The sequence below is a fragment of the Oryzias latipes genome, chromosome 14, assembly GCF_002234675.1.
Source record: "Oryzias latipes chromosome 14, ASM223467v1".
Lineage (NCBI taxonomy): Eukaryota > Metazoa > Chordata > Actinopteri > Beloniformes > Adrianichthyidae > Oryzias > Oryzias latipes.
Window position 1 is genome coordinate 7,002,539 of NC_019872.2, and position 24,751 is coordinate 7,027,289.

Sequence of the window (24,751 nt, forward strand, 5' to 3'; positions counted from 1 at the left end):
AAACGTCTGACCTGACCTCTGTGCTTGCTAACCAGGGTTTTGCCACAAAGTCATACGCCTTCCCAACAAGGAGGTTTCAAATACTCATTTTCCTCAATGAAACGAAAATATATGTCTTCTTTAAACTAGATTTTCTGTTTTTTTTTAATCTCACGCTGTTCAAAATAACCTACCATTGAGATGATTGTCAATTTCTTTTTATGTGAGCAAACCTAAAAAAATCAGCAAGGGATCAAATACTTATTCCTCCACTGTTTGGTTGCTTTTCTTTTAAATGAGTAATCATTCAGGCAATCGTTTTGCACACAGAGCCAGAAGACAACCCAACAGAGAAAAAAAAAGTCTTTCTTTTTTTTAAATAGTATTTTTAAAACATACATTTTTCCTAGTTTCTCTGAAATCCTTTTGAGAACAGTGTTGACTAAAGGTATGCATTTAAACTCATGGAGTCGCTGGATGATGCAGCCCTAAACAATCTATCTCTAGAGAGGACCTCTCAAGTGTGCTGGAGGTACTATGGTTTCTTCTCAAAAACATTTTCTTTTCTTCTTTTCTGCACTGTCAAATCAGGAAAAAGCTCACATGTAGGTCAATGTTGGTCAAAATGCAGTAAAATGACCTCATGATGCTGTCCCGTCACAAAACAGACAACCTTCCAAAAAAAACAAAACTCTTTAATGCATGAGTCAACAGATGACACATCAAAGCACATAAAGTGAGTCATCGCTAAAAGTAATCCTTAAGAAATGCGAGTAATTTAAACAATACCAAAACTATAAGTACTGATGTACAGACACATAGTATTAAAGTACTATTATAATTCTCAATGTTTCATCAAGTTTGGTTGGTTCTGACAAATCAATTGTGCAACACTCTGGTCGTTTTCCTGAAAGGCATCAAAACTCGAATCTGAGTCAAATAAAATACATGGAAATAAAGCGGATTATAACTTTCTAATGAAGAGGGTTGTGCTGTTGGAGCATGGAGGTTGTGACTATTCACTTAAGGGTAAAAGGAATTCCACTAAATCAAAAAAACATTTTGTTCTTTACCGTCATAGAAAGAAAAGCAGTTTGAGTGGATTGGAGTCTTATGCAGAATTTGTTTCCCTTCGTTTTAATTCAGCAGAATCTGTTTACAAGACAAATGACTTCAGAAGAAAACCATTCAAATAATAAAAAAAAAAAAAAAAAAAAAAATCAGTGGTAGTTTTCGCATGTTTCTTGTTGAAAACAAATATTTCCCATCTGTGTAAAAATTGGTCTTTTGGGGTTTAACTGTGTGAAACCTTTCACGGCTATCCCTGATTCCACATGCTTTGTTCTTCATGTCATGACAATTTAATCATGTCACTTCAAAACACAGCAGTTCTGGGAATATTTCGAAGTCCTCCGCATTCATGTGTATGATGGAGGGAAAAGCTGAAGGAGGTGATTGACAGGATCCACTCCAGCCTTCAAGGGATCACGTTGGAATGTGGTAATAAGTGGTAGCTAAAAAAATAAAAAATAAAAGTCCCCGGTTCCATTTTAGACTGGAGTTCCCATTTTTCTGCTGCAACTGTGTAATTAGGCAATAATTACCCTAATTACACTGATCCTCATTAGACTGGAGCTACAGCAACTGTGGTGCAGTTATTTTTAACGGTTGCTTGATGAGTTGTTTTTATTTTCTAGAAGACAGAGATGAGCGCAAAAACTCCATACAACAGAGCACAGGGGTAAGCAACCAACAACTGCTGTCCATCCATGGCCAACGCAGAGATGAAGATCTTTGAAGCCGAGAAGCTGCACCAGCCTATAATAGTGGCTGTTATTACAATTCCAATCATGCCCCTGGGAAAAAAAAAAAGAAAGAAAGTTGACAAAATAGAAATTGACCATTTTATCTGGTCTCATAGTAAAAGTTTTTAGATTTTTTTATATTAATGCATTAACAAAAAAATGTGTCAATCCCACAATTCAGATCTGAACAATGTTTGTCTATCAAATCAATATGTCCACATATAAATCATATAAATATTTGTTTGCTTTGAGTTTTTTTAATGTGTTGTGTATCTTTTAATTGTAGATTTGACTACATTTGTAACAGAGTCCAGGAGTTTCCATAAAGAAAACAAGACTAACCTGGAAACAAGTGGGATGAATCTCCAATCTTTTTAACATTGTTTTAGTCTCTAACACCACCTTCACACAGAACGCGACTCGTGCAAGTTGGCGTCCTCCGCTTCTCTTCTGAAACCCATCGAACTTGCTGCTCGACACTCTTCCCCTTTTTCATGTGTTCATAAACTTGATGCTCCTGACGTGTGGGAGGAGCTACTGTCTAAGGTTTTTAGCCTCATCGCTACATGGAAGCATTGACTGTATCTCTCATTGAAAATGCATAGAAGCACATGGAGGATGCTCAGAGATCAGCTTCATTTATTTTGAAGAGCTCTACAGCAGAAGGGAAATAAGGTCTCCATGTCTGGGTTCATGAGATCTTTCAGAGACTCTCCCAGTATGGTGAGGTTCACCATCTACTGCCGAAGCTGCATCTGCTGCTTTTGGTGGTACTTCCGTCTCTCTGTGACCGAGGTTGACTTAGCCCTGCACTAGTGTGAGGAGGGGAAAAACAAAAATAAGGATCAAATTAGAGGGCCTTTTATTCCCGTCTGTCTCCATAGGGAACGATCAGACTCTCCTTTAGGTTGGCTTTGGACTCCACGTGCTGAGTTCCTGATTGGTTGACTTGTCATGAATTCTCTGAAGTTCAGATATTTGAACTCTGAAAACATAGCACCACCAGACCGCCGTCCAAAAGGCGCCGCAGGACCTCTATTCGCATTGGAACTGGACGGCCGTGCCACACGAACCGCATTCGGTGTGAAGGTAGCTCAAGTAATCTGATGTATTAACAGAAGTCAAACTCTAAGTGACCGTCTGCTGTGTACTCACTGTAATGAGAAGAGAACACCAAAGCTGGAGAGAAGGATCATGGGAAGGAGGCAGTAGCCCAACACGCTGGCCACACAGCCGAAGGACACGCCCGTCATACTCATCAGGTTAAGCAGGCAGTACATGGCGAGGCACCCGATGGCACTGATGCCGTACACATAACCAAACTGGATCTTACCCGACTATAGACGGGAAAATAAGACTGTTTAGGCTAATTGTCCAAATGTAGCCATGTGTTTTTAAGAAAAACCTTTTTTATTTACCAAAAGAAGAGTTGCCCCAAAAGCCAAGCAGAAGACCATCGGGCCAGTCAGGTCGGTCTCATTCATTATGCTGCCATCTGCTGCTTTCAATGGATGGAGCACTGTGAGGGTCTTCTGCCAGATGTGGTCAAAATTGATTCCTAACTCTAGACACAAAAAAAGCAGAGAAATGACATTTAAAATGGAAAACTAAAGTATGATACAGTTTTGTGATAAAATGATTGATAAAAGATTAACAAGTATAGTTCTTTAAATGAATAAAACAATCTGATAAAGCATTTAATGTCTACTAAGAAAACGCTAATTTGAGCTTAATTTTTATTCATCTTCAGAAAAGCACCAAAACATCAAAAATGCAATTTTCATTTAAGTATAGGTCTTTAAAAGCTGAAAAGTATAATAACAATAACAAATACAAACAACAAGACAATGTTTGCAGCAAAAATTAGAAGCTTTAGTCTCCAGACAGTGGTTCACTGACCTTCTAGCAGTGGAGGCTCATCGTCAAAGCTGTTACTGTACATGGACTGTGAGGCAGATGGGGTATACGTTTGTGTGGGCTGAAAGATTTGTCCCGTGTATGGCTGTGCGGGCTGCATCGGGGAAGGATATGCCATCGGCTGGGAGTAATCATATTGACCGTATGCTCTGGAAATCAGAATTACAATCCTTTATTGTCAATAAAAAGAGTACATCAAAGTACAGCAGCGTCAGATTGACGCTCCAATTTCAAGATCAACATAAAGTGACAATAGATAGTACTCTTGAAACAGATTAAAAACAGTGTGGTGTTGTTGTGAGAAGTGATTAGAGTGCGTTGTCAATGGCAGTTTATTTAAAAATTTCCCATAAACAAAAGGGTTCAATTTGTTTTAGGCAGTTGATGGCAAATAAACATTTTAGATTATTTTTTATTAGGCATGTGAATCCAAAATATGTCCCTAGGACCTGGCAGAGGGAAGGCATAATTCTAAATCATAATCTGTAAGGCTTCAAGTAACTGACCTACAAGTTGTATTACCATAAGGGAGGTGATTTAAAAATAGGGTTTTAGAATACTTCACAGAGTCACTTACTTGTTGTAGTTTTCATTAGTGCTGTAGCCATAGCCACCTTGGTTTTGGTCATCTACACTGTAGCTGGATTGGTAAAAATCTGTGTTGAGGTTGTCAAACCCTGACATTTTTTTTGTACTCTGCAGGCAACAAAAGAGACACCATGAGGAGGAACACTCATCTTAAAATGCAAAATAAAAAAAAATAAAACTAAGGAAAGAATGTCTAAAAACAGAATATGCTACAGTTGATCCAAAAATAAGGTTTTCCGCAAACAAAAAACAACTATTTAAAAGTTTCAGATATAAAACCAACATGATTACATCAACAATACGTTCTGAATTTAAAGCCCTTAACAGGACAAGGTACGTGTGGAAATGTCTAATTTTGTAATGTAATGCTTATTAGCAATAACTCTTGAAGAGTAATAATCCAAGTTTATTTCCTTGGAGCCACGTTGAAAAGGGATTCTGCGATGGCCAGCAAAAAAAAGCCTTCAGTCTGTTGTGCCAACGTGGAGAATAATGACAATGTCTTTTCCCCTTCACATCATGTAATCCCGTAAGAATCGATTCCTGTCCCACACTAAAAAAAATGCTTAGAGTTCAGTAATCTGCTCGTCGTTTTATTTATAGATTTTAAAAACATAATTAAAAGACCTCTCTCATGCCTTTCGAGCTAAGGTGGATCGCCGTGTCAGCTATGGATGGAGCCATATAAAAGTCACAATTAGTATAGAAGCCGAATTATATTAGATCGAGCATATTATTTTAAGTTTTTGGCTAGCACAACCTACAGGAACAACTATGTAACCAGAAGAGGAATGGAGACCTAACGGTTCTAATTGGCTATACGAATGGCAAATATAACATTATCTAAAACTTCTTGATATTAAAATATACACATAGGCTCGAAGAACTGGCAAGATGAGTGAAACTTATAAATCGCAACGTCTGCTACTAATCTTTGGAGGCTAACGTTTCGCTAACTCTGCAGCTAGTTTTTAGCTAATGCTAACACTTGCGAGAATAGCAGTTTAGACATTATGTATAGCTTTAAAGTCACCTTTACTTTTTTATCCATGCTATTCGTTTTTTCTATATGGTAGCATCACAACGCAAACTCCCACCTGGGACGCCGAATACCTCTGAGGCTGAGAGCTGCCAAACTGATTGAGGCTTCTACGTGTCAGCAGACAGACTTTACTTCCGGGTTGATACGTCGCAGACGGTAAGGCGCGAGGGACATAGCAAATTCGACGTTGCAGCAAAAAACAGAGAATGGCAAACAATCACCACCAACGCCTTACCCTAAAAATCACTATACAACAAAATACATTACACATGATAACGTAATCAACCAATTTTACCCTACATTAAAAGAGAAACAAAACGGATGATTTACAACAGACATAGATGAATGCAAACCTTTATTTTTAAATGTGTTAAGGGTTTGTGAAATAGGCCATTATGTTACAAACTGGTACACAAACTTTGCCAATGCATAAAGAAAATATTATATAATTAAAAATACTAAATCTTGAAATAAACAACAAGGTTTAGAACTTTGTTTAACAAATGTTTCATCAGTGAAAGAATTTATAAAATATTCAAACAATTAAAATTGAACACAAATTTCAGAATAATAATTCAAATTCAGTTGTTGATGAAGTATTAAAGACAATTTCAGAGAGTAACTTTTTTTTAATGGTCCCATTTCCTCTGAAAGCTTAAAACAAGACACCCTGACCATGGTTTAAATATTTTAGTTTCTAGTGGGATTTTGAATTCATGAAATCTCACTTGTTTTGATTCCATTAGAACTTAATGTGTGCTTTATTATGGGCATGTTTGTAAAAATAATAATGGTTATTATTATTATTTCAATTGCAGTTGGGTTGACCTATTAAGTTTACCCCACAAAATATTTACTTTACTCAATATTTTTTGCACTAACAGAGTAGGGCGAAACAAATTTTGGTCAACATGTAACTTTAGAATACGGTAACCATTCATAATCCTTATGGTGACATCAGATTATTGGACAACTGGACATCACATTTTACTTACAACCCAATCCATCTCTTAAATATTCATTTTTATTAGTCACAGATTCTCTATTGAATTATGTATTTTCATCATACACAATGCCACATTTCCAATCTTATTTCTCCTGCCCTTTGTGCATTTCTTTGTTGAAATTAGTCCTCTGGCAAAATTACACTGCTCTGTCAAAGAGGGTGATGATACACTCAAATTTGTAGAATAAAGAAAAACCATTTTATAAACGTGTAAAATGGTTTTGCCAACTTTTGTCTACATTTTTAAATGCAAACCCTGATTTAAAAAGAAAACGGTAGATATCTGTCTGAGGCCCAGACAGCCCAGCTTCTAGTTTCTTTCATCATGAAGCAGAGGTAGAGATTATTTACTCTACACATGGAGGATAAAAGTACAGCTATCAAGTCATCTACTGCAAGCTAAAATGCTGTTTGATGAGGCATTTATTTCAAATAATGGACCTTTGACAATGCTGAGAGGAAGGTATAATGGTGGTAAATGAAAATGGGAGTCTGAATCAAAGCAGCACTTGAAGCCGAGACACGTGGAACTGTACAAAGGAGGAAATGTCACTCATACACTTTTTGCTTTGTAGAAGGTCAAGGTGAAAGGAAGGATTTCCTCAACTGTTTCTTGTTACCCTTAGCCACTGTACTTCCAAGGAACACATTTACTCACAAATCCATCAAGTTTATTCCATTTATATACATAAGACGTTTTGCAAAAACAGAATTTCATATACTTATTTCAACCCATTACTTTCCAACTTGTTTAAACACATTTTATTCAGAAATGATTCTTAAGTCTATTTATTTTTTATTTTTAGGTGTTAAAAATAACAATTGTCATGGTGACTATATTGGTAATGAACTATGTTCTGCTTTTATGCTGAAAATTTAGCAGCATGGCAGACTTAAATGATCAAAATATGAACTTCTGCACTGTGAAATAGAACTACATAAACAAATCTTTCTTTACTTTGATTCACTGGATAGTCTGCATGCATTCATTCTAAAATGAACTCCAGTATTTTTTATTTGGAGATTAGCTAATTCTAAATCTTCTAACATACATTTTCATATATTATTTATTCTGCACACTGCATCTTTTCACATGTTCAAATCAAAAGCAAACAGCCAAGAAAAACATTTCTCTAAAAATATCACAAGAACAACAACAAGCAATGAAATACCAAAACATCTCACTTTAGCAAATTTAAGCCATTATGCGTTTTATCAGAAGAAACATCGATTTTACACAATAGACATGACTGCATATAAAGAAGAAATTATTTTTAAGCAGACATGAATTCATTGCTTTTCATCTCTTTTTCGACTTTTGGTCCATCTAGTACTTGAAGAGCATGTCTTTTTGTCCTAATTCCACTTACCGGTAGAAAAAAGGAAAAGTGCCACTGAGGGAGTTTGAATTTGTGTAAGTGTATTGCTATATATCGCCATGAATGCCTTCTTCATTATTGTCTCTGCAATAATCCTAGTGCTATAGTCTGAGTGGATGATTAGATTAAAACTCCAAGATTTCCCCTGTTGTTGCAACTTTCATCTATAAACACCTACTGTCCTCTTAATAGTTTATCTCATGTCTTATTAGTTTAGTAGAAAAAGAAAAACCCTGCAGATGCTGGATTATTTTGCCCCTTTCAAAGTAAAGCAGATACAGAGGATTTACAGTAAAAACAGTTTTTTTTTATTGCTAAATGGCACTGGGGCATATTTTCCACAATATTTATAGGATAATCCTCCTTTTATTTCTTCAGTTTCAATTTCCCCTCTCCCCTCTGAATTTGTGGAAGCACAGGTTATAAATCAGTGGACTTTCTTTCCCCTTTTTTAAAATCAGCTTTTGGCATTCTGAGAATGACACACGCTCTTAAATAGCAAGTTGAAGAGAGACGCTTATAGATTTAATTTGCTCCAAAATTAGATTTTCATCCATTCGAGACTTGAAAACCTCCAAACAAAACAAGTGAAGAAATGACTGCTTTAGATATTTGTTTTCTTCCAAAAGTTCCCAAACTTTTGAAAAGCTAAATATACATTTAAATATAAGCACACACAAATGTACCTCAAAATTATCTTTGTAAACATTTTCCTTCTCAAAATAATTAGTTAATTATCTAGAAGAGGAAAAAAATGTTAAGTGTACAATAGCAATACAAGCCGCAATAGTGTGCTCAATTTTTAAATAGTAAAATACTCCCCAGAACAACCGATGAGTGCTCCAAGCAGATATTCAGCATAAATAGCACAAAAACAAGTCATTGCATATTTTGTGCAAGGTAAATGCAGAGGCAAACTGGTGTGTTTTGTCTGTGCGCATTTGATCTGACACAGGAGCCTCACATAAGAGTGTGTGAATAAATCTGACAAAGGTGTAACATTATTAAGTTCAGTCTCGTTTATTTGCTATTTGCAGTATTCACAATGGAAAACAGCTACAATAAGCTTGAGTGCAGTATAAACATTTAACCCTTGTGCTATCTTAGATGACCCCACCCTTACATTGACGTGTTATTCCTACCATGACAAAGGTGGATAAAGGTGGAAAGATAATCTATGGACACCAGTGAAGATCACAAATCATTGAAGAAAAAAGGTTCAGAGCACTGTCTAGTGGGTCTACATGACCCAACTCCCAATTGTAAAGTGCCAAGGATAGCACAAGGGTTAAAAGCATTTTGTAAGGGAGGGGGAAGTCAATAAATGCTTTGGCTTCCTCTTCCTCTTTGCATCTATAGAACAAAAACAACAACTACACTGCCATAAGCATAATATATAAAACACAGGAAAATACTTTTGGAACTCGTTTAAACACGTAATGTACAAAGTTTTATTTTAGTTTTATGAAAAACTAACCATCAATCGATCTGTTTTTATTACAGTGCTTTAACTGTCTTCTAAAGGTTTGTCTTGAGAATGCTGTCACACCTCATAAATCAACCATTATATTAAAAATTAAAGTAAATAAAAGTTTTTTCTGTCAGGCAGCATCCCTCACTGCCACAAGTGGAAATATAGAGACCAAACCATCCCAGTGCTGGATGTGTTTTTACACAAGCCTCTATCTTCCTAAATTACATTTTCCTGTTCATCTATGATAAGGCAAGTGATAATGAACAGTGTAAAAAAAATAATAAATTGACAGTGATTCTGGTAAAAACATATTGAGATGCATTTGTTCTATGAGAAGATTAAATAAAGTGTGCAATTGCAAAAAAAAGTCCATTAAAAAGTCCATTTAAATTTATTGTTATTAAATTGTAAAAAAAAGTCAAATGGTTGGCCCACACACATCTCCACCTCTCCAGATCTGACCCTCTTTGGAAAAAGTTTGGACACCTCTGCTCCAAAGCATTACACCTGTATGTTTTCTATCCCATTGTCCATTTAATATTTTGTGAGGTGAATTCTATTACTGTACTTATGTTTCATAGAAACTGATTCCTTTAAGGCTTGTCATTTAAAATATGGAGCTTTTGACAAAAGTCCAAAAAATTAGATTCAAGGGGGGGTCTAAGGGCAGGGATGCCAGTTTAGCTTAGTCAGTTTGTTAGTTCATTTTAGTATTTTCCTATTGAATTCTGTGAATTCATGATCCTTTTGACTTTATGTTTCACTTTTTCAATTATACTAAGCCCATCGAGACGACTGTTGTTGTGAATTTGGGCTATACAAATAAAATTGAATTGAATTGAATTGAAGGGTTTCTATTGGATTTATGTATTTACATTTTGACATTGTTTTCCAGGCTTTGGTCTTTAGAAATTGGTCCTTCATGTTTTCTCCTTTCTTTGCTGGCTCAGAGAATCGGATTTGCTTCATCAGCTCTTTATTGAGCCCAGCATAAGCCTAATAAAGCCCGACACATAATTTGAATTCGGTGTTTTTCATCAGAGAAACATAATGCATGCAAGGCAGGGGGGTGATGACCAGGACTAAGAAATACAGGGGTTTTTGGGGTTCTGCATGGATACAAAATGGCCAATTTACACCAGCGAGCTGCACAAATCAACCCAGAAAGGCTGTTACCACGGAGGAATGAAGCAGAACATTTGGGTGAGCCCTTAGAAATGCACAAATGTGCATGTTTTCTAAGATTATGTAGCTGAACAAATTTTTTTGACATTTTATTGAAATTGCTTTATCTGAAAAGAATTAATATGCACTATGAGGTTTTTCAACATGTCTCATCAAATAGAATTCGATGAACATAGAATATTTCCAAAAAGCTATATATTGAGCAATTTGTTTTAACACAAATCAGTAATTTATTCTTCACAAAGGCTCCATTGCACTACTGTATGACTAAAACAGTAACAGAATATAGATAAAGTTAAGCATTGTATTATATACTGTTGGGTCAGTTTGGAACAACATGCAGTATATTTTTAAGTTTTTGGAATTTGTGCTGCAACAACAGGAATGTGTTCCTATTTGTGTGTTTCTGAGCATTTTCTAAATAATCACAACATTTTAAAATAAAATTAAAAAATAAATTTTTGAACAAATTAGCAAACTGTCATTTCAGGAGGTGGAAAGGGTCATATCTTATGTCAGAACCTTTTTTATTTTTAATAGAGAACACATGCATTTTTTGTTTTAGAGAATCTTAGTATGAACGTATTCAATCTATGAATGCCAGAGAAATGCTCATAATGTGATTTGTTGCTGCTGATCTAAATGAAAATGGACTAAAAATCTGAAAATTGTCCTGCTAGTATGTGTAATTGTGTGGTGTTGTGCATCGGAGTTTTGAAGTTTCAACAGAAGTTAAAACATCAACATCAATACAAACTAAATTGTTAATAACAAGGCTTGTTTTAGACACGGACAAATGGGGGAAATGCCCCCCCAAATGCCGTGTCTGCTGCCCTAAATGTGATAGCCCGAAGCAATAAAAATTAACAAAAGAAATAAAAATCCTGTTTTGAAAAAAATGCACAAAAACAAATATTACAAAAATTAAAATAAAATAAAAGACAAAAGAATTAAGGATGGACGGACAGACATATGGACAATATATAGACAGACATCAAAAGAAAGAAAAGGGCTGGTCCCAAGCCCAGTAAACACAGAGGGTAGATGGTAGTGTCAGGCATGAGGAGCATTTAACATAAACCTATTAATGAATCAAAGGAGAATATGCATTAATGGATATGAAGATAGCAGGATTTTCTAAGCATTTTAGAGGCCTGGGGGGCATTTGACACCCCAAACTCTCAGTCCCTCCCCCCCACCGCTATACTACCTGCTCCCCATAGGCTCAACAGGGCCTGCTTAGAAATATGGAATAGCAGTGTGGAACAACAACAGGATGTCTCCTTATGCAAAAGAAATGTTTAAAGAAGTCACTTAAGTTCAATTTACTCTAAAATAAAAACAGAATTGTTTAAAAAAAAGCCGTTTAGGGACTGGTCAAAGAACTTTTGAAGGTCAAAAAAGATTTTCCAAAAAAACGTGGTCAAACATCAGAAAATGGGTCCTGATCCTGTAAGTGTCGCACCTAAAGGAAGGTATACGCTGTCCCACCACAGTTGCTTAGGTACATTTACATTGCACTGGCACAAAAACACTGCAGGAAAACTTCCAGTGGCAACAAACCAGCACAGCTTTGTGCTCCTCTGCCGTTTCCCCACATGGCCATTATGCTGGCAGTGGGAGGGTGGATGCTTAGCAACATCTCCTCCACTTGGTTTTCCACATCAACAGGGTCCCTTTAGACTCAATGCACAACCAAGGTTTTGCCTCAGAGAAGCTGAGACTTCTCTGAAAAATAAAGGTCAACTCATTTGCTTGATATTTTTTATAAAATGAGGACAATTCAAAGCCACCTTTGTCTGCCTGCTTATTTTGAACATTTTGTGACATTTGCTCTACACGTTTCTAGAAATAACTGGCACCAATATGTGGTTTTCAAAATAAAGTAAATGGGATGACCACATTTCTTTAAATCTAAAAATAACAGGTCTGAAAAGGCAAACATTGCATATGACAAAAAACCCATTTTGCCTTTTTAAGGTAGCGTGACAAAAATATTGTTTAAAGTATAATTACTTTACACAAGCTGAGTTATCTTAAGGAAAGAACTGAAAAATCAAGTTCAAATCTTAAGCTTCTCTTGTGCCAAATGTATTTTAGAAAAAATTAAAACAAGGCAAAAATATTTTCACTATGTAGCGTAGCTTTCTTGATGAAAAAGAAATTTAGAGTTCTTGTAAAAAATAAATTGGAGAATCAATATATGAGCATTTAAATAGAAATACTTTTTCCACTATTTTTGCTCAGAGCCAAATACTTTTTTACCTTTTTGTTTTGAAAAAGTTTCAAAAAGTTTTGGAGTGACTGAAGTTTTGTCTGTGTATACGGTTTTTATGATATGGACAGATTTAAAATACAAATTAATAATAATTTTTTTTCTTTAATATTAAAACATTTATCAGGACTCAATTAACAATTTCAAATCAGACTTTTTGCTTTTGATATTGAGCCTAATTTTATTAGCCCTGTTGTTGGTGGCAACTTTATTTACATCTTAATTTATTTACAAATTTACAATCGGCTTTTCATTCAGTTTAAGTTGATCCTAAATTTGATCCCATAGAATTTACTCAAAACAAATCCATTCTTCAAAACTTTTATTGATGTGGTATTGTAAGTTTTACCAGTTTTGTCGTAGCGTGATGTACATTTGATATGTTTAACCCTTGTGCTATCTTAGGCACTTTACCATTAGGAGTTGGGTCATCTAGACCCACTAGACAGTGCTCTGAACCTTTTTTCTTCAATGATTTGTGATCTTCACTGGTGTCCATGGATTACATGAAATCTTTCCACCTTTATCCACCTTTGTCATGGTAGGGAGAACACGTCAATGTAAGGGTGGGGTCATCTAGGATAGCACAAGTGTTAAATGTTTATATTGCACTCAAGCTCATTGTAGCTGTTTTCCATTGTGAATACTGCAAATGGCAAATAAACTGGACTGAACTTAATAATGTAGATATTTTTATGACAACTTTCATTCATTCATTTATCTTCTTAACTGTTTTGTCCCTTTCAGGGTCACGGGCTGCTGGAGCCTATCCCGGCAACTTGTGGGTGAAGCCAGGGGACATCCTGGACAGGTCGCCAGTCTGTAACAGTTTCTGACAACTTTTTCTGTAAATACTTTGATGTTAACTGAATAATGCTACTCAAATGTAAATGTGAAAAACACTGAAAAACTGGAGATGAACTTCAAAAAATTGTCTGCAAACAAGACATTTGAACTTTGAATAGCTGCGGTCATTCAGGTGCATGATCGATACAACAATTACAAGTAACATGCAAACAGTGCACTTTGACTGATTTTGGTTTAAACCAAAATAACTTCATTTTCTGTATTTAGACTTGGCTGTCATGATTTTCTTTCCTCCTGGATTCCTCCTTGCACACTGTCCAACATACCAACACCCACAGCGATACAGGCACCTGCAGAGTCACTGTTAGTGCGTGGGATGACAGCTCTGTGTGACAGTGTTGCTGCAAAAGGAACAAGATAAAATGTTAAATGTTTCAGCCCTCAGTCACATTTTTCTGTTTTTCACTAATCCTGGACCCAGAAAGTCTTCCCCTCATCGACATGCTCTGCTGTGGCTGACAAGACCCTATTTAGAGGGACCCAACCGGTTTGTAATGTCACATGAAAGTGCTGCACCAACTTATAGGCTGGTATGGATTTAGTTCTAGTGGACAAGGAGGACTATTTAGAGCAGGGGTGCTCACACTTTTTTGGCATGTGTGCCACTTTCGACAATGTCTTGAAGATCTACCTGTGTGTGTGTGTGTGCGTATATATATATATACTATTAGTACATGTTTGTTGGTTATGTATACATGTGTATTTGTACATTGTTGTTTATGTACTGATAATTAAAAAAACTACACAGTAGGATTACACAAAGATAATTTTGTATTAACAGATGAGGTGTTTTGTTACAAAAACAGAAACCAGCGACTATCATATGTTATGCTCTCCTGTAAACCGTGCAAAAGGGGAGCATGGCATTTCAGAGGCGCTGCTGGCTCCATGGGAAGCGCGTGCCGTGGAAAACACTGCCTCCTCAATGGGCTCATATTCATTGTGCGGGAACTGCGGAGCCGATGGCAGGAGAACACACGCAGGGCGGCCCGGTCTTCAATAAACACTCCGGTTGTCCAGAGTGGTCTTCTTCTGGCCTGCGATCTACTCTCATGTCCTTAAAGATCTACCGGTCAATCGCGATCAATGAAATGAGCACCCCTGATTTAGAGCAGGTGCTTTTCAGTTGTCTGGACCTTGACCAAGCTTTTTTTCTGCTTCACAATTAGCTCGATTCATTTAAATGTAAGTGTTTTTGTGGCATTGCTCGACATCCAACTTTTCAGGAACCGCATCTTATTTTGTTTATAATTTGGATTTGATTACACAGTGATTCAATAAACAATAAACCTAAAACTGTTCAAAAAACTCAATTCCAAGTGGGAAAATTTGTTTCTTTTTTTAGCTCAAAAATCACAAAAATTGATATCAATCAGTTTTATAAGGAAAGATTAAACCTGTAGAAAAAAAATAAAAATGTATAAATCTTCAAACTAAGCAAAGAAAAGGTCAAAATAATGCGAAAAATTACTAGGCAAAGCTCCACTAAACTTTATGTGTCATAACGTTTGTTATGTTTGTTTTAAACAAACAATTTCAAAGCTAAAAACGATGTGAAACATTCATGTTAAATTTTGAATGAAAAACAATGCTAATTGTAGGGGCGGTTTCATTTCTCTGTTATGCTAAAAGGCCGATGTGATTGGGAAACCAACTGGTGAGTTCAGGGACTACGGTGTAAAAAGACATAATAAGTTTTTGTCAGATACCAAAAAAAGTTCTAATTAATGCAAACTGAACGGAAAGCAAAAGCACATTAGACGTTCACCTAAAATCCAAAATGCAATAGATCACAAAACCAAAAACATCATAGATCAGCTGTTTAGCAACCAGATCATTCATAAAGCTTTAATATGTTTGTGATTGGTCATTGTCTTCAAACATGACAGAAACACTGGTTTCTTTGATATTTTCTCTCTCCTCAGCAGCAAGTATAATATGTCTGATCTAACATGCAGTTGATTAGAGATAAAACTGGAACATTTTTTCCTACAGTGTTGTTTTTTTTTTTCTTTTCGGTACATTTTTAAATTGAAAATTGTTTAAAAAAAAACTTCTCTAGGAATGATAGACAGCCCCTCTGTCTGCTGGGTCTTGTACCTTCACAGTCAAACACATCTGCATGTTCCAGAATGGCCACCAAGAGGGTTCCTGAATACTCCGGGAAATGATAAATAAAAGATTGCAGCCACAGGTGTGGGAAAACAAGAGTAAATGTCAAAGCCAAAAACACTGTTGGTTGCAGCCGACATTTGAGCTCCAAGTCAGCTCAACATGAGGAACCAAGGTGATCAACACAGACACGTCAGCTTTGCAAGGCTTTGCTAAACTATTTCCCACCATCCCACTGCACACCTGCTTTGACCTGATGCAAGCTGCACAAATATGTCATCAGTGAAAATATGACTTTTGCTTAGGACACTTGGAAATGTTTCTTTTCAAAGATTTTCTAAAACAAAAAATCCCAAATCTCAAAGTGCTTCTGGTCTTGTAAACTTATTTTGATCAGAATCTAAAGTGGTGAGTAATTTTAAATAACAAGGAGTGCGATTATTTTAAATAAGAACCAACCACAGAAAGCAATTATTAGCAAAAATGAACAAAATAAATTCCCAAACACTGCAGCACAGACTGAGGAGGATCACAATGTGTGGATGGAGAGGAAGTTTTGACAAATCACATACTGTCAGTGGTTCTAGATACAGTATGAAGAAGGAAGCACAACAGGACTATAATTTGAAATAAAAGCCAAACAAAAAGGCCTCTCAGAGGAGCTGTTGAGACAAAAGTACTGACAAAAGACAGAAACAACAAAAAGCCCCAACAAAGAAAGCAGGGTTTACATCAAAGGAAAGTGATTTGCAATTGGACACAGATGTATCATTTTGCAAAACTCAGTTGAACAGAGACAACAATTAAAGCTGAATGAAAAACATGATGGGGAAAAAAAAAACTAGAAAACAACAGACCAGTAAACCCAATAATCTAATTGTTTTGGGACAAAGACACAGAACAGATAACAAAATAGATATCTTAAGAAAAGATAAAATAGGAAAAGGAAAAAAAAATGGCCTTGACAAATTACAAACCACAACACAAATACTCTCCGTGCCTCTGCAACTTAAAGAAAAATAAATATATAAAAAATGGAATTGAAAATGTAACCCAAAACGCTTATTCCTATACTGTACTCACCAAATGTGTTGGATAATGAGGAACTCCTAGGTTCAGTGAATCATCTCGCATGAAAAAACAAAACAGTTTTTGCATTGCAATTTTTCTAATTAGATATTTGTCTAATTTATAACCTCAAAAAATGTAAATACAAGTAAATACCAATTCTAAGCAGAGTTTTATTCTATTTGGTTGATTTTTGTCAAAGCCAATTTCCCTGAAGTGCGGCGGAAGGTGAGGTTTTTCTGTCATTTTTAACCCTTGTGCTATCTTAGATGACCCCACCCTTACATTGACGTGTTCTTCCTACCATGACTAAGGTGGATAAAGGTGGAAAGATTTCATGTAATCCATGGACACCAGTGAAGATCACAAATCATTGAAGAAAAAAGGTTCAGAGCACTGTCTAGTGGGTCTAGATGACCCAACTCCCAATGGTAAAGTGCCTAGGATAGCACAAGGGTTACAATCAACTAAAAAGGCCTTTTACTCATTTGAAAAATGTGAATGACTGAAGGGTAAAAATTTGCAAAAATCAACAAAGGAGATGGCTAAAAGGTTTTACTCTACTGAAAATATAACACCAATAGCTAGAATTTACCTGTTAAAAACTGAAAGTTTTGTTTTGATTCATAAAATTATGTTTAAGTTATTAATATTCAATTAAGATAAAAAAAATCACATACTTTTTATACATTTTACATGTGCATAAGACTGAATTTCAATTTGTAAATGTTACTTACAATACAGCTTCTTTCAATTGAAAATATTTTTTGATGAAAATATGTTTCTCCAGTATTTCTATGCAAAAATGTAAATTTGATAAAGAGTAAACTATAGATATATAAAAATGCCATTCCAAATATGTATTTTTTCAGAATGTTTAAATTAAAATATAAACAAACACATCAATGAATAAACCCGCCTGACAGAGGTGTTTGAAGCTAACATAAAAAGTCCTTTGGGTAAAAAAAACTCATCTTCTCTGAGTGAATTTATGCATGAAGTTTCTGGCTGCTGCACTTGCAGATTTCCTGTTTAAAGCCTGGCATTATTCAGTGTGTGGCTGCAGTAAGAAATAGAAATGGGGAAAAGTATTTGCTGTTTATTTCAACCCTTTTCAAGCAAAGTGGAAGTTGTGTAAAATATAGAAGTGAGTAAATAACAATGGGTTTTTATGATCCAGATTATGCAAAATCTGATTTGATTGTTGTTTTGAAATTTTTATTTTAAATCCGTTTGTTGAACACGATTTCTCTTATCATGCCAGTATGAGAATTTACAACAGGATGTGAGATGTAAAGAGAATTGAACACATTGTTTAAACTACTTGAACTCTTTAGAGGTGGTCAATCATCTGCTCTTTAAATAGCAGCACAGCGTGTGTGTGTGTGTGTGTGTGGGGGGGGGGGGCAGTAGTGGGCACATATATTTATGATGAAGCTTCCAACGTGACCTACTTCTGGGTGAATGCTCAAGTCCCAGTTCGGCACACCTCTCCTCCTTTCACTTCTTCAGTTTGATATTTCTTTTATAGTATCCCTGGTGCTGTTCCTGGTTCTGCACATGTGTTTTAAGGTCACTGGATTAGTCAAACATTTGATAAATTGAGAAATAATTTGTACCAAAGTGTTTGGGATAATTTCAATCTAGACAGACAGTTTATAAAACTGTTCCCTTTTTTGTAGTTTTCAATAATATCATTGTAATATGCAAGAGCCTCATTTGTTTATTTGTTTGAAGTAGTTTAAACTATTGTATTTGTTTAACACATAATCCACCAGTAAAATGTGAAAAGCAGAAAATGAATGGGGTTTTATATGTACATATAAACAAAGTCAAGCTTTGAATAGGGAAATTCAGCAGGGAAAATAATGTTTTATTTTTGTTTTTTGCTTCAAACTATTGGCTTTGTGTCTCTTTTTCCATAGAACCGCAAATTACCTTACTTGGATTTTTATCTTGAACGCAGAAAATCCTGTGACAACGGCTTGGAAAATGCAATTTTGCACAAAGCAAAATTTTAACAATGGAAGAAAAGAAGCTAAAGCACCTTTGGGCAAAAGGGCTTTCATGTGATGACCATTATTTCAAATTGATCTCTCTGAAATCTAGTGGACGTTTTGTATTTCATGGTTTTGTCTAACTGTATTTGCAGCAAAGTGCTGGTTTTGTCCTGCTGGTTTTGCCCTGCAGCTATAGAGCCTGTTTGGTGTGTTGGGGACATTGTGTTCACCAAACCAAGTTCTGTGGATGTGGAGTTGATAACGTTTATTTATATGTGTCCTGAAACTACAGAGTATGTTCATTATTTATCAATTTTTTATGCAATAGTACAATGTGACAGTAAGATGTTCATTATAAAAAAATTTAATTGCTAGCAAAAATATGATGAAGATTATTAAAAACATTAAATCGTGCAGAGGGAGGCGCTGTTGCTTATATTTGCAAAGGCAAAAATCCACACGTTTTCAACACAAAAACGTCTAAACGTTTATCTGGATTTACAATATAATATTTCTTGGAATATAAAGTAATTTTCTGCAGCACAGAATAATACTGTATACATAATGGGGCAACCCAAATCCACTCTGCTCTAAGATATCTCAAGGAATATAGAAACAAGATTAAATTAATAAAAAGTTAAGGTGAGAAATATATTAATTCTTCAGTAAAAATATTAATAAAGTGCCGTCGTTTTGTCTGTCTGACAAAACTTTTTACCCTTTTCTGTATGTGTGTGTGTGTGTGCGTCTGCATGTGTGTAACAGGGGAGTGGGTTATACTGAAGACACCACCCAACTATGTCGGCAGAGGGAGGCGGCGCGAGTGCGCGAGACTGAGGTTGGGATGCTTGCTTCAGCACCGCGGACAGCTCCCTGTGCAGAGCGCAGCCGGCGCGGGCAGATCTGCGCAGCGTGGAAAATGAAAACAATTTGATTCCGAACTTGGATTTTTTTTATTACCACTGCTGGAAAACAACAGATATAACAAGTTTTCTGCATGATGCATTTTTTTCGTGCGTTAGTAACCAGTCATGTGTGTAATGACAGTTCACCATCAGAGTGACTAGAAGACTGCCAAGTTTTTTTTCTTTTCTCCACATCTTAATCCGAAAGGAGGAGGCTGAGCGTCTTGAAATTTAAGTGAGAAGACCACATCAGTAAATCGATCATATTCTAAAAAAGAAGTTGCTCACTTCCCCCATCGTTGCGCGCCTGTGCGGAGATCCGCTTCTTTGCCAGCTGGAAAATACTCCCAGGAACAAAACAATGTCCGCAGAGGAAGTTTCTTTTTCAGAAGATGCATTAGGCTTCTTTCAACCTCCTCGTCTCTTCGTAATGCTGTTTTCCCAGAGGCTATGGGAGTCCTATGTGAGCCTTTGATGCGCCAGGATCCATTTAGCCTCTGTGATTCTCCTCTCTAACCCACAAAGAAGCCGTTTACAAAAGGGGCACCACATTTTCCCCTTTAACTGTTTTATGGGTTATAATCTCAGTGGATTAATACATTCTATTTTTTGCGGGATGAAGTTGAAGGCTGTGCGTCACAAGAGCAGGAGACGTGGTTTGCGCAACTTTTGACACGGATCTAAACCCGTTTTCCTTCTTTCATTCATTATTTGAGACTTTAGTGTGTTTGCGTGAGTGTGTGTGTGTGTGTGTTGATGACAGAAACGATGGCGCTGAGTGTGAACTGCAGGACTAACCCCATAGAGCAAGCATCCGTCCAGAACAGTTTCCCAGATGTGGTTGAGTTAAACGTAGGAGGGCAGGTTTATTACACGCGTCACGCAACTTTGGTGAGCACCCCCAGTTCATTACTAGGCAAGTTATTTTCGTCCAAAAAAGACGCGGGTAACGATCTAGCGAGGGACCCCAAGGGTCGTTACTTCATCGACAGGGACGGCTTTTTGTTCCGATACGTGTTGGACTACCTCCGGGACAAGCAGGTCGTCCTGCCGGACCACTTCCCGGAAAAAGGGAGGCTCAGGAAGGAGGCAGAGTACTTCCAACTGCCTGATTTGGTGAAGCTCCTGACCACTGAGGATGTCAAGTTCAGCCCGGACGACTACATCCTCAGCGACTATGAGGATGGGTCCCAGGGCAGCGACCACAGGCAGTGCCCCCCGCCCTCTCTCGTCCCCGCGGACAGAAAGAGCGGCTACATCACGGTGGGGTACCGGGGGTCATGCACCACTGGCCGTGAGAGTCAAACCGACGCCAAGTTCAGAAGGGTACCCCGGATACTTATATGCGGAAGGGTGGCCCTCGCCAAAGAGGTGTTTGGGGAGACTCTGAACGAGAGCCGGGACCCGGACAGGACGCCGGATCGGTACACGTCCCGGTTTTACCTGAAGTTCAAGCACCTGGAGAGATCTTTCGACATGCTGTCGGAGTGCGGCTTCCAGATGGTAGCGTGCAACTCCTCCGTCACAGCCTCGTTTGTCAACCAGCACACCGAGGACAAAAACTGGTCCAGCTACACAGAATACGTCTTCTACCGTAAGTCACACCTTTTTTTCCTTCTCTTCTTGTGCAGCTGAGTCTGCGTGCATGCACGCGCACTACCACCAGAAGGCGCACGCGGCTTGTCAGGTGGTGACAGGATGGGGTGTCTCTGGCTATGAAGATGTGGGTGGTGACTGCTGCAGGCGGTGTGATCAGAGATTCCTGCTTTTTCCCTGTACTACAGTGCTCTGGGTTATTTCTGATTTGCTTTGATGGGGTCAAATTCCTGTTTTAGAACCCTTTCAGGCTCAGGCACATTTTTGAACTGTGGATGGAATGCATCTTAAAAAAACAAAAATACAAACTACGTGCTCTCTGGTGGGACTGTTGTTTTATCTGAGCCCTATGGAAACAGAGTTCATTAGTGATCACCTCTGTAATAGGGGTTAAGGCAGGGTGATATTCCACCTCAGACACAGTAGGGCATTTGGCACAACCACTTAGCAGACAGGTTAGTTTGTGCTTTCATCTGGTGGTTTTATACTATTACCCTGTGTTGCAGCACTCTGTGCAAGAGTAAATATTTCAAAAGATTTAAGCAGACTGGAATAATTTCACTGCCAGCTGTGCGGTTGCTGTCAGGGCGACGATCACTCACCACTTCGCCGTTTCTCATCAGCAATTTGATAGACTTCATCCCATCTCTTTTCTTCATTCAGTCCATCTTTTCAACACCTTATTTGAAATCCTTTTGCAATTTCCCTTCAAAAATGTCTTCATCCATTCTGCTGCTTAGCTGCCATGAAGATGTTGGAGAAGAACTTGACACATTGATGCTTAAGTACACTTTCTTTGGTTGTTAATTGCTTTACAACGTTTCAGTGGAAGTTTCTAGGTCTGGCAGCTATAGATTTCATTTTGGCATTTTTAAGTTAGGCAGAGCAAAAAGTCCTAAAGCAGAGTTTTGTAAACTGCACTTACAATATTTGACTTTATTCGTTTGGAAGCAAAAACCTGAAGGAATTGGCTCTGTTAACTCTAAAAGAAACACATCTTATATTTGTCAAATAACATTTTCCTCTAAAAACAGTGATTAGAATTGTTCAGTTATGGAAAGATTATTTTTTTGTTTGACAGGGATTATAGGGCAAGATGATGAAGGGTTGGTGACCGCTGATTAAAATATTGAAAACTCGTATCAACATAAAAAATTATAACTTAATGATAAAAAAACAATAGCGTTTTTCAGAAACGTGCTGAAGAAATAGATAAATTATATTAGTGATTGGATTTGATTTGAAAAAACACCACAAGTGCCAACAGTGACTCATCTTCACCTTAACATTAAGACATTGAAATTAGTCCGGTACAGAGATGGCAAAATGCTGCAGATTTGTAATTTCCCTTGTGGCCCGACAAAATCTCATCAACCCAGAAACAAATAAGCTTGTGTACCACAGCTCTAGGTTTTAAATAGACGAGGCCTAATTCCCAAGCAAACAAAGCAGGAGACTTTGATTTTTCCATGAACTAAAATCAAAAAAGTGGACGGTTTCATTTTCACTGAATAACATTAACTGCACCATGCAGTCATTCTCACCGCACTACCAGATTTTCCGTGTGCTAAAAAATAAAAGATGCAAAAGTTCTTAAAGAACCAATAAGAATAAGTTTTGTCGCATTTTTCTGACGATACAAGACATAAGAAAATTAAGCTCACATTTGTATTTCGGAGTATTTCTTTATTAAGATTGTTTGAATCAGGCACAAAAAAACAAAAAAAATGCTGTTTGAAAAAGATTGTATTTGTGACATAAAAAATACCCTGGGCGGGGACAAAAGCTCCTTGCTCTGCTCCATTCCGATGCATCTGCCAGCAGACAAATAAATAATTTTTCTCGTCCAAGCTGGCATCTGGCACTAAACTGTACATGATGGGGTGTGAAGGGCTGTAAGCTAGTCGGAGAGCATGTAAACAGCTTTCTCATCAACGGTGGTGGGCTTGCTTTGCACTAATGGTCCTTCCCCCACAACTCAAAGATACATTTCAAATGAATTTGTGGCACTGTGTCCTAGAAAACAACACCGAATTTATTTTTTGTGGATAAAAATGACATAACCATCATTAAAAAAACATTGGGAATGCTTTTACAATAGATCAAAAGATGAACAGAGCGGGTATTTGAAAGGTTAATCTTTAAGAAGTCACGTGACAAGGAAGAGCTATGATACATAACACAGGATGTGAAATCCACGCATGAAATCGTGCCGACATATCAAGGAAAATCACCAATATTAAGTCCTAAAGTCACAAAATTAACAGCAGCTGAAGAAACAGACAAGAACAGTTTGTTGTTGTGTCTCCAGCTAAGTGAGTTCTGCGTTAATATCCTTCATGTAGCACAAAAGGCTGAATGGCTCCCAGTCTTCATGGCTCCATGGAGCAGCACTAAAAAGCAAAATCCAGGGGTAGTAAGTGCTGTTGGTGTGCAAATTAAACATGCACATATGTGCTTGCTGCACACCTTGCTTATACAACATCTGACAGTGTGTCTGTGGGCCACCACTTCCTCTTTTGGCCCACTGACAAACAGCAGTAGCTTCCAGGCTCCGATGGAGAGACACGTGCAGAGTTTGTAGGAAGCTATACTCTTTGCAGAAAATGGTCCACACAAACGAGATGTACTCTTGAACACAGAGGCCCTGTGTTTGTGCACGTTTGCATGCACACCAGCATATACACAAAGAAACACAGGTGAAGCATGCTGGGAGTCCCTTTACGCTGCAGATTAAATGCAGTCTTGTTTATCCGCCTGTCACGTTTTTTGCAGCACTCCTCTTTGCCTTCCCCTCCTACTTTTCTACCCCCGATCTCTTTTCTTCCTGCCTCCTTTCATGTCTCCTCATTTTACTCTAGTCAATCATAGTTGCCCCCCCCCTCCCCTCCATTTTCCTGTGTGTGCCGCAGGGCCATGGAGCACTGTGGTGCCACCAGTTACCTTTACACGCCTCGCTGCACCGTCACGCCTCCACCCTCACTTCTCATTCATATCCCTGTCCATGATTGTGTGTTAACTTCCATCTTCACCTCTCTGACAGTAAGACTCTCTCTCTCTGCACTTTAGGGGTATCTTTGATTTGTGTAACAAAATTTGGTTACTCTTTTACATTTTGCTAGGATAGAAAGTGTATTTTCCTGTTTGTTGAGACAATGAGCAAAAACACACACACACAACCTTGCCCTTGACCTCACTGATAATCTTTAGAAAGATTTGCAGTGTGAGCTGCACGCCAAATCTTCCTAACTTTACTCTGCTGACGTGGCTAAATGTAAGTAAATCTGTGGTATAGTTACAAGAGAAGAGGCTACAATTGTTTTGTGTGGAGAGGTGCAACAACCAAACATGGCTTTATACAATAATTCCTATTTCCTTTTATTTATTTATTTATTTGTTTCTTTGTTAAAGTTAAACTTTCAACCAAAAACCATATGCAATTTCATTTCAGGAAATGCAATTGAAGCCTGCCATTCTGCTGTAGCTGTGTAAGCATGCCTCATTAGTCTTTTGCTGTCCATGCATATTTAAAAAAAATGTTTTTCACAGAAGA

At 37.3% G+C, this 24,751-nt stretch overlaps 2 protein-coding genes across 4 annotated transcripts in view; one reads left to right on the plus strand and one right to left on the minus strand.

The window, feature by feature from the left end:
* Positions 1-653: 653 nt before the first annotated feature.
* yipf5 (Yip1 domain family member 5) lies at positions 654-5,505 on the minus strand. 3 transcript variants are annotated; one of them, XM_004076129.4, is made up of 6 exons: positions 5,323-5,439; positions 4,279-4,397; positions 3,684-3,850; positions 3,203-3,348; positions 2,940-3,121; positions 654-1,835 (listed from the first exon to the last, which is right to left on the minus strand). In XM_004076129.4, the coding sequence occupies exons 1-6, from the start codon at positions 5,338-5,340 to the stop codon at positions 1,673-1,675; spliced, it is 795 nt and encodes a 264-aa protein (XP_004076177.1). In that variant the 5' UTR covers positions 5,341-5,439; the 3' UTR covers positions 654-1,672. The 3 variants fall into 3 exon arrangements, with proteins under 3 accessions (XP_004076177.1, XP_004076176.1, XP_011481503.1); XM_004076128.4 differs by having other exon boundaries at positions 1,650-1,835; positions 5,387-5,505; XM_011483201.3 differs by having other exon boundaries at positions 1,650-1,835; positions 5,329-5,430.
* Positions 5,506-19,524: 14,019 nt separating this feature from the next.
* Positions 19,525-24,751, plus strand: part of kctd16 (potassium channel tetramerization domain containing 16) — a 95,512-nt gene continuing 90,285 nt past the window's right edge. The window contains exon 1 of the mRNA XM_004076130.4: positions 19,525-21,196. Coding sequence (XP_004076178.2) covers positions 20,359-21,196 — 838 coding nt within the window. The 5' untranslated portion in view covers positions 19,525-20,358. The remainder of the gene's footprint in view (positions 21,197-24,751) is intronic.

Coding starts and splice junctions, on each gene's coding strand:
- yipf5 (XM_004076129.4), bottom strand. Junction 3,851..4,278: donor ACTAATGAAAACTACAACAA/GTAAGTGACTCT, acceptor TCTGATTTCCAG/AGCATACGGTCAATATGATT. Junction 3,349..3,683: donor TGAGCCTCCACTGCTAGAAG/GTCAGTGAACCA, acceptor TTTTGTGTCTAG/AGTTAGGAATCAATTTTGAC.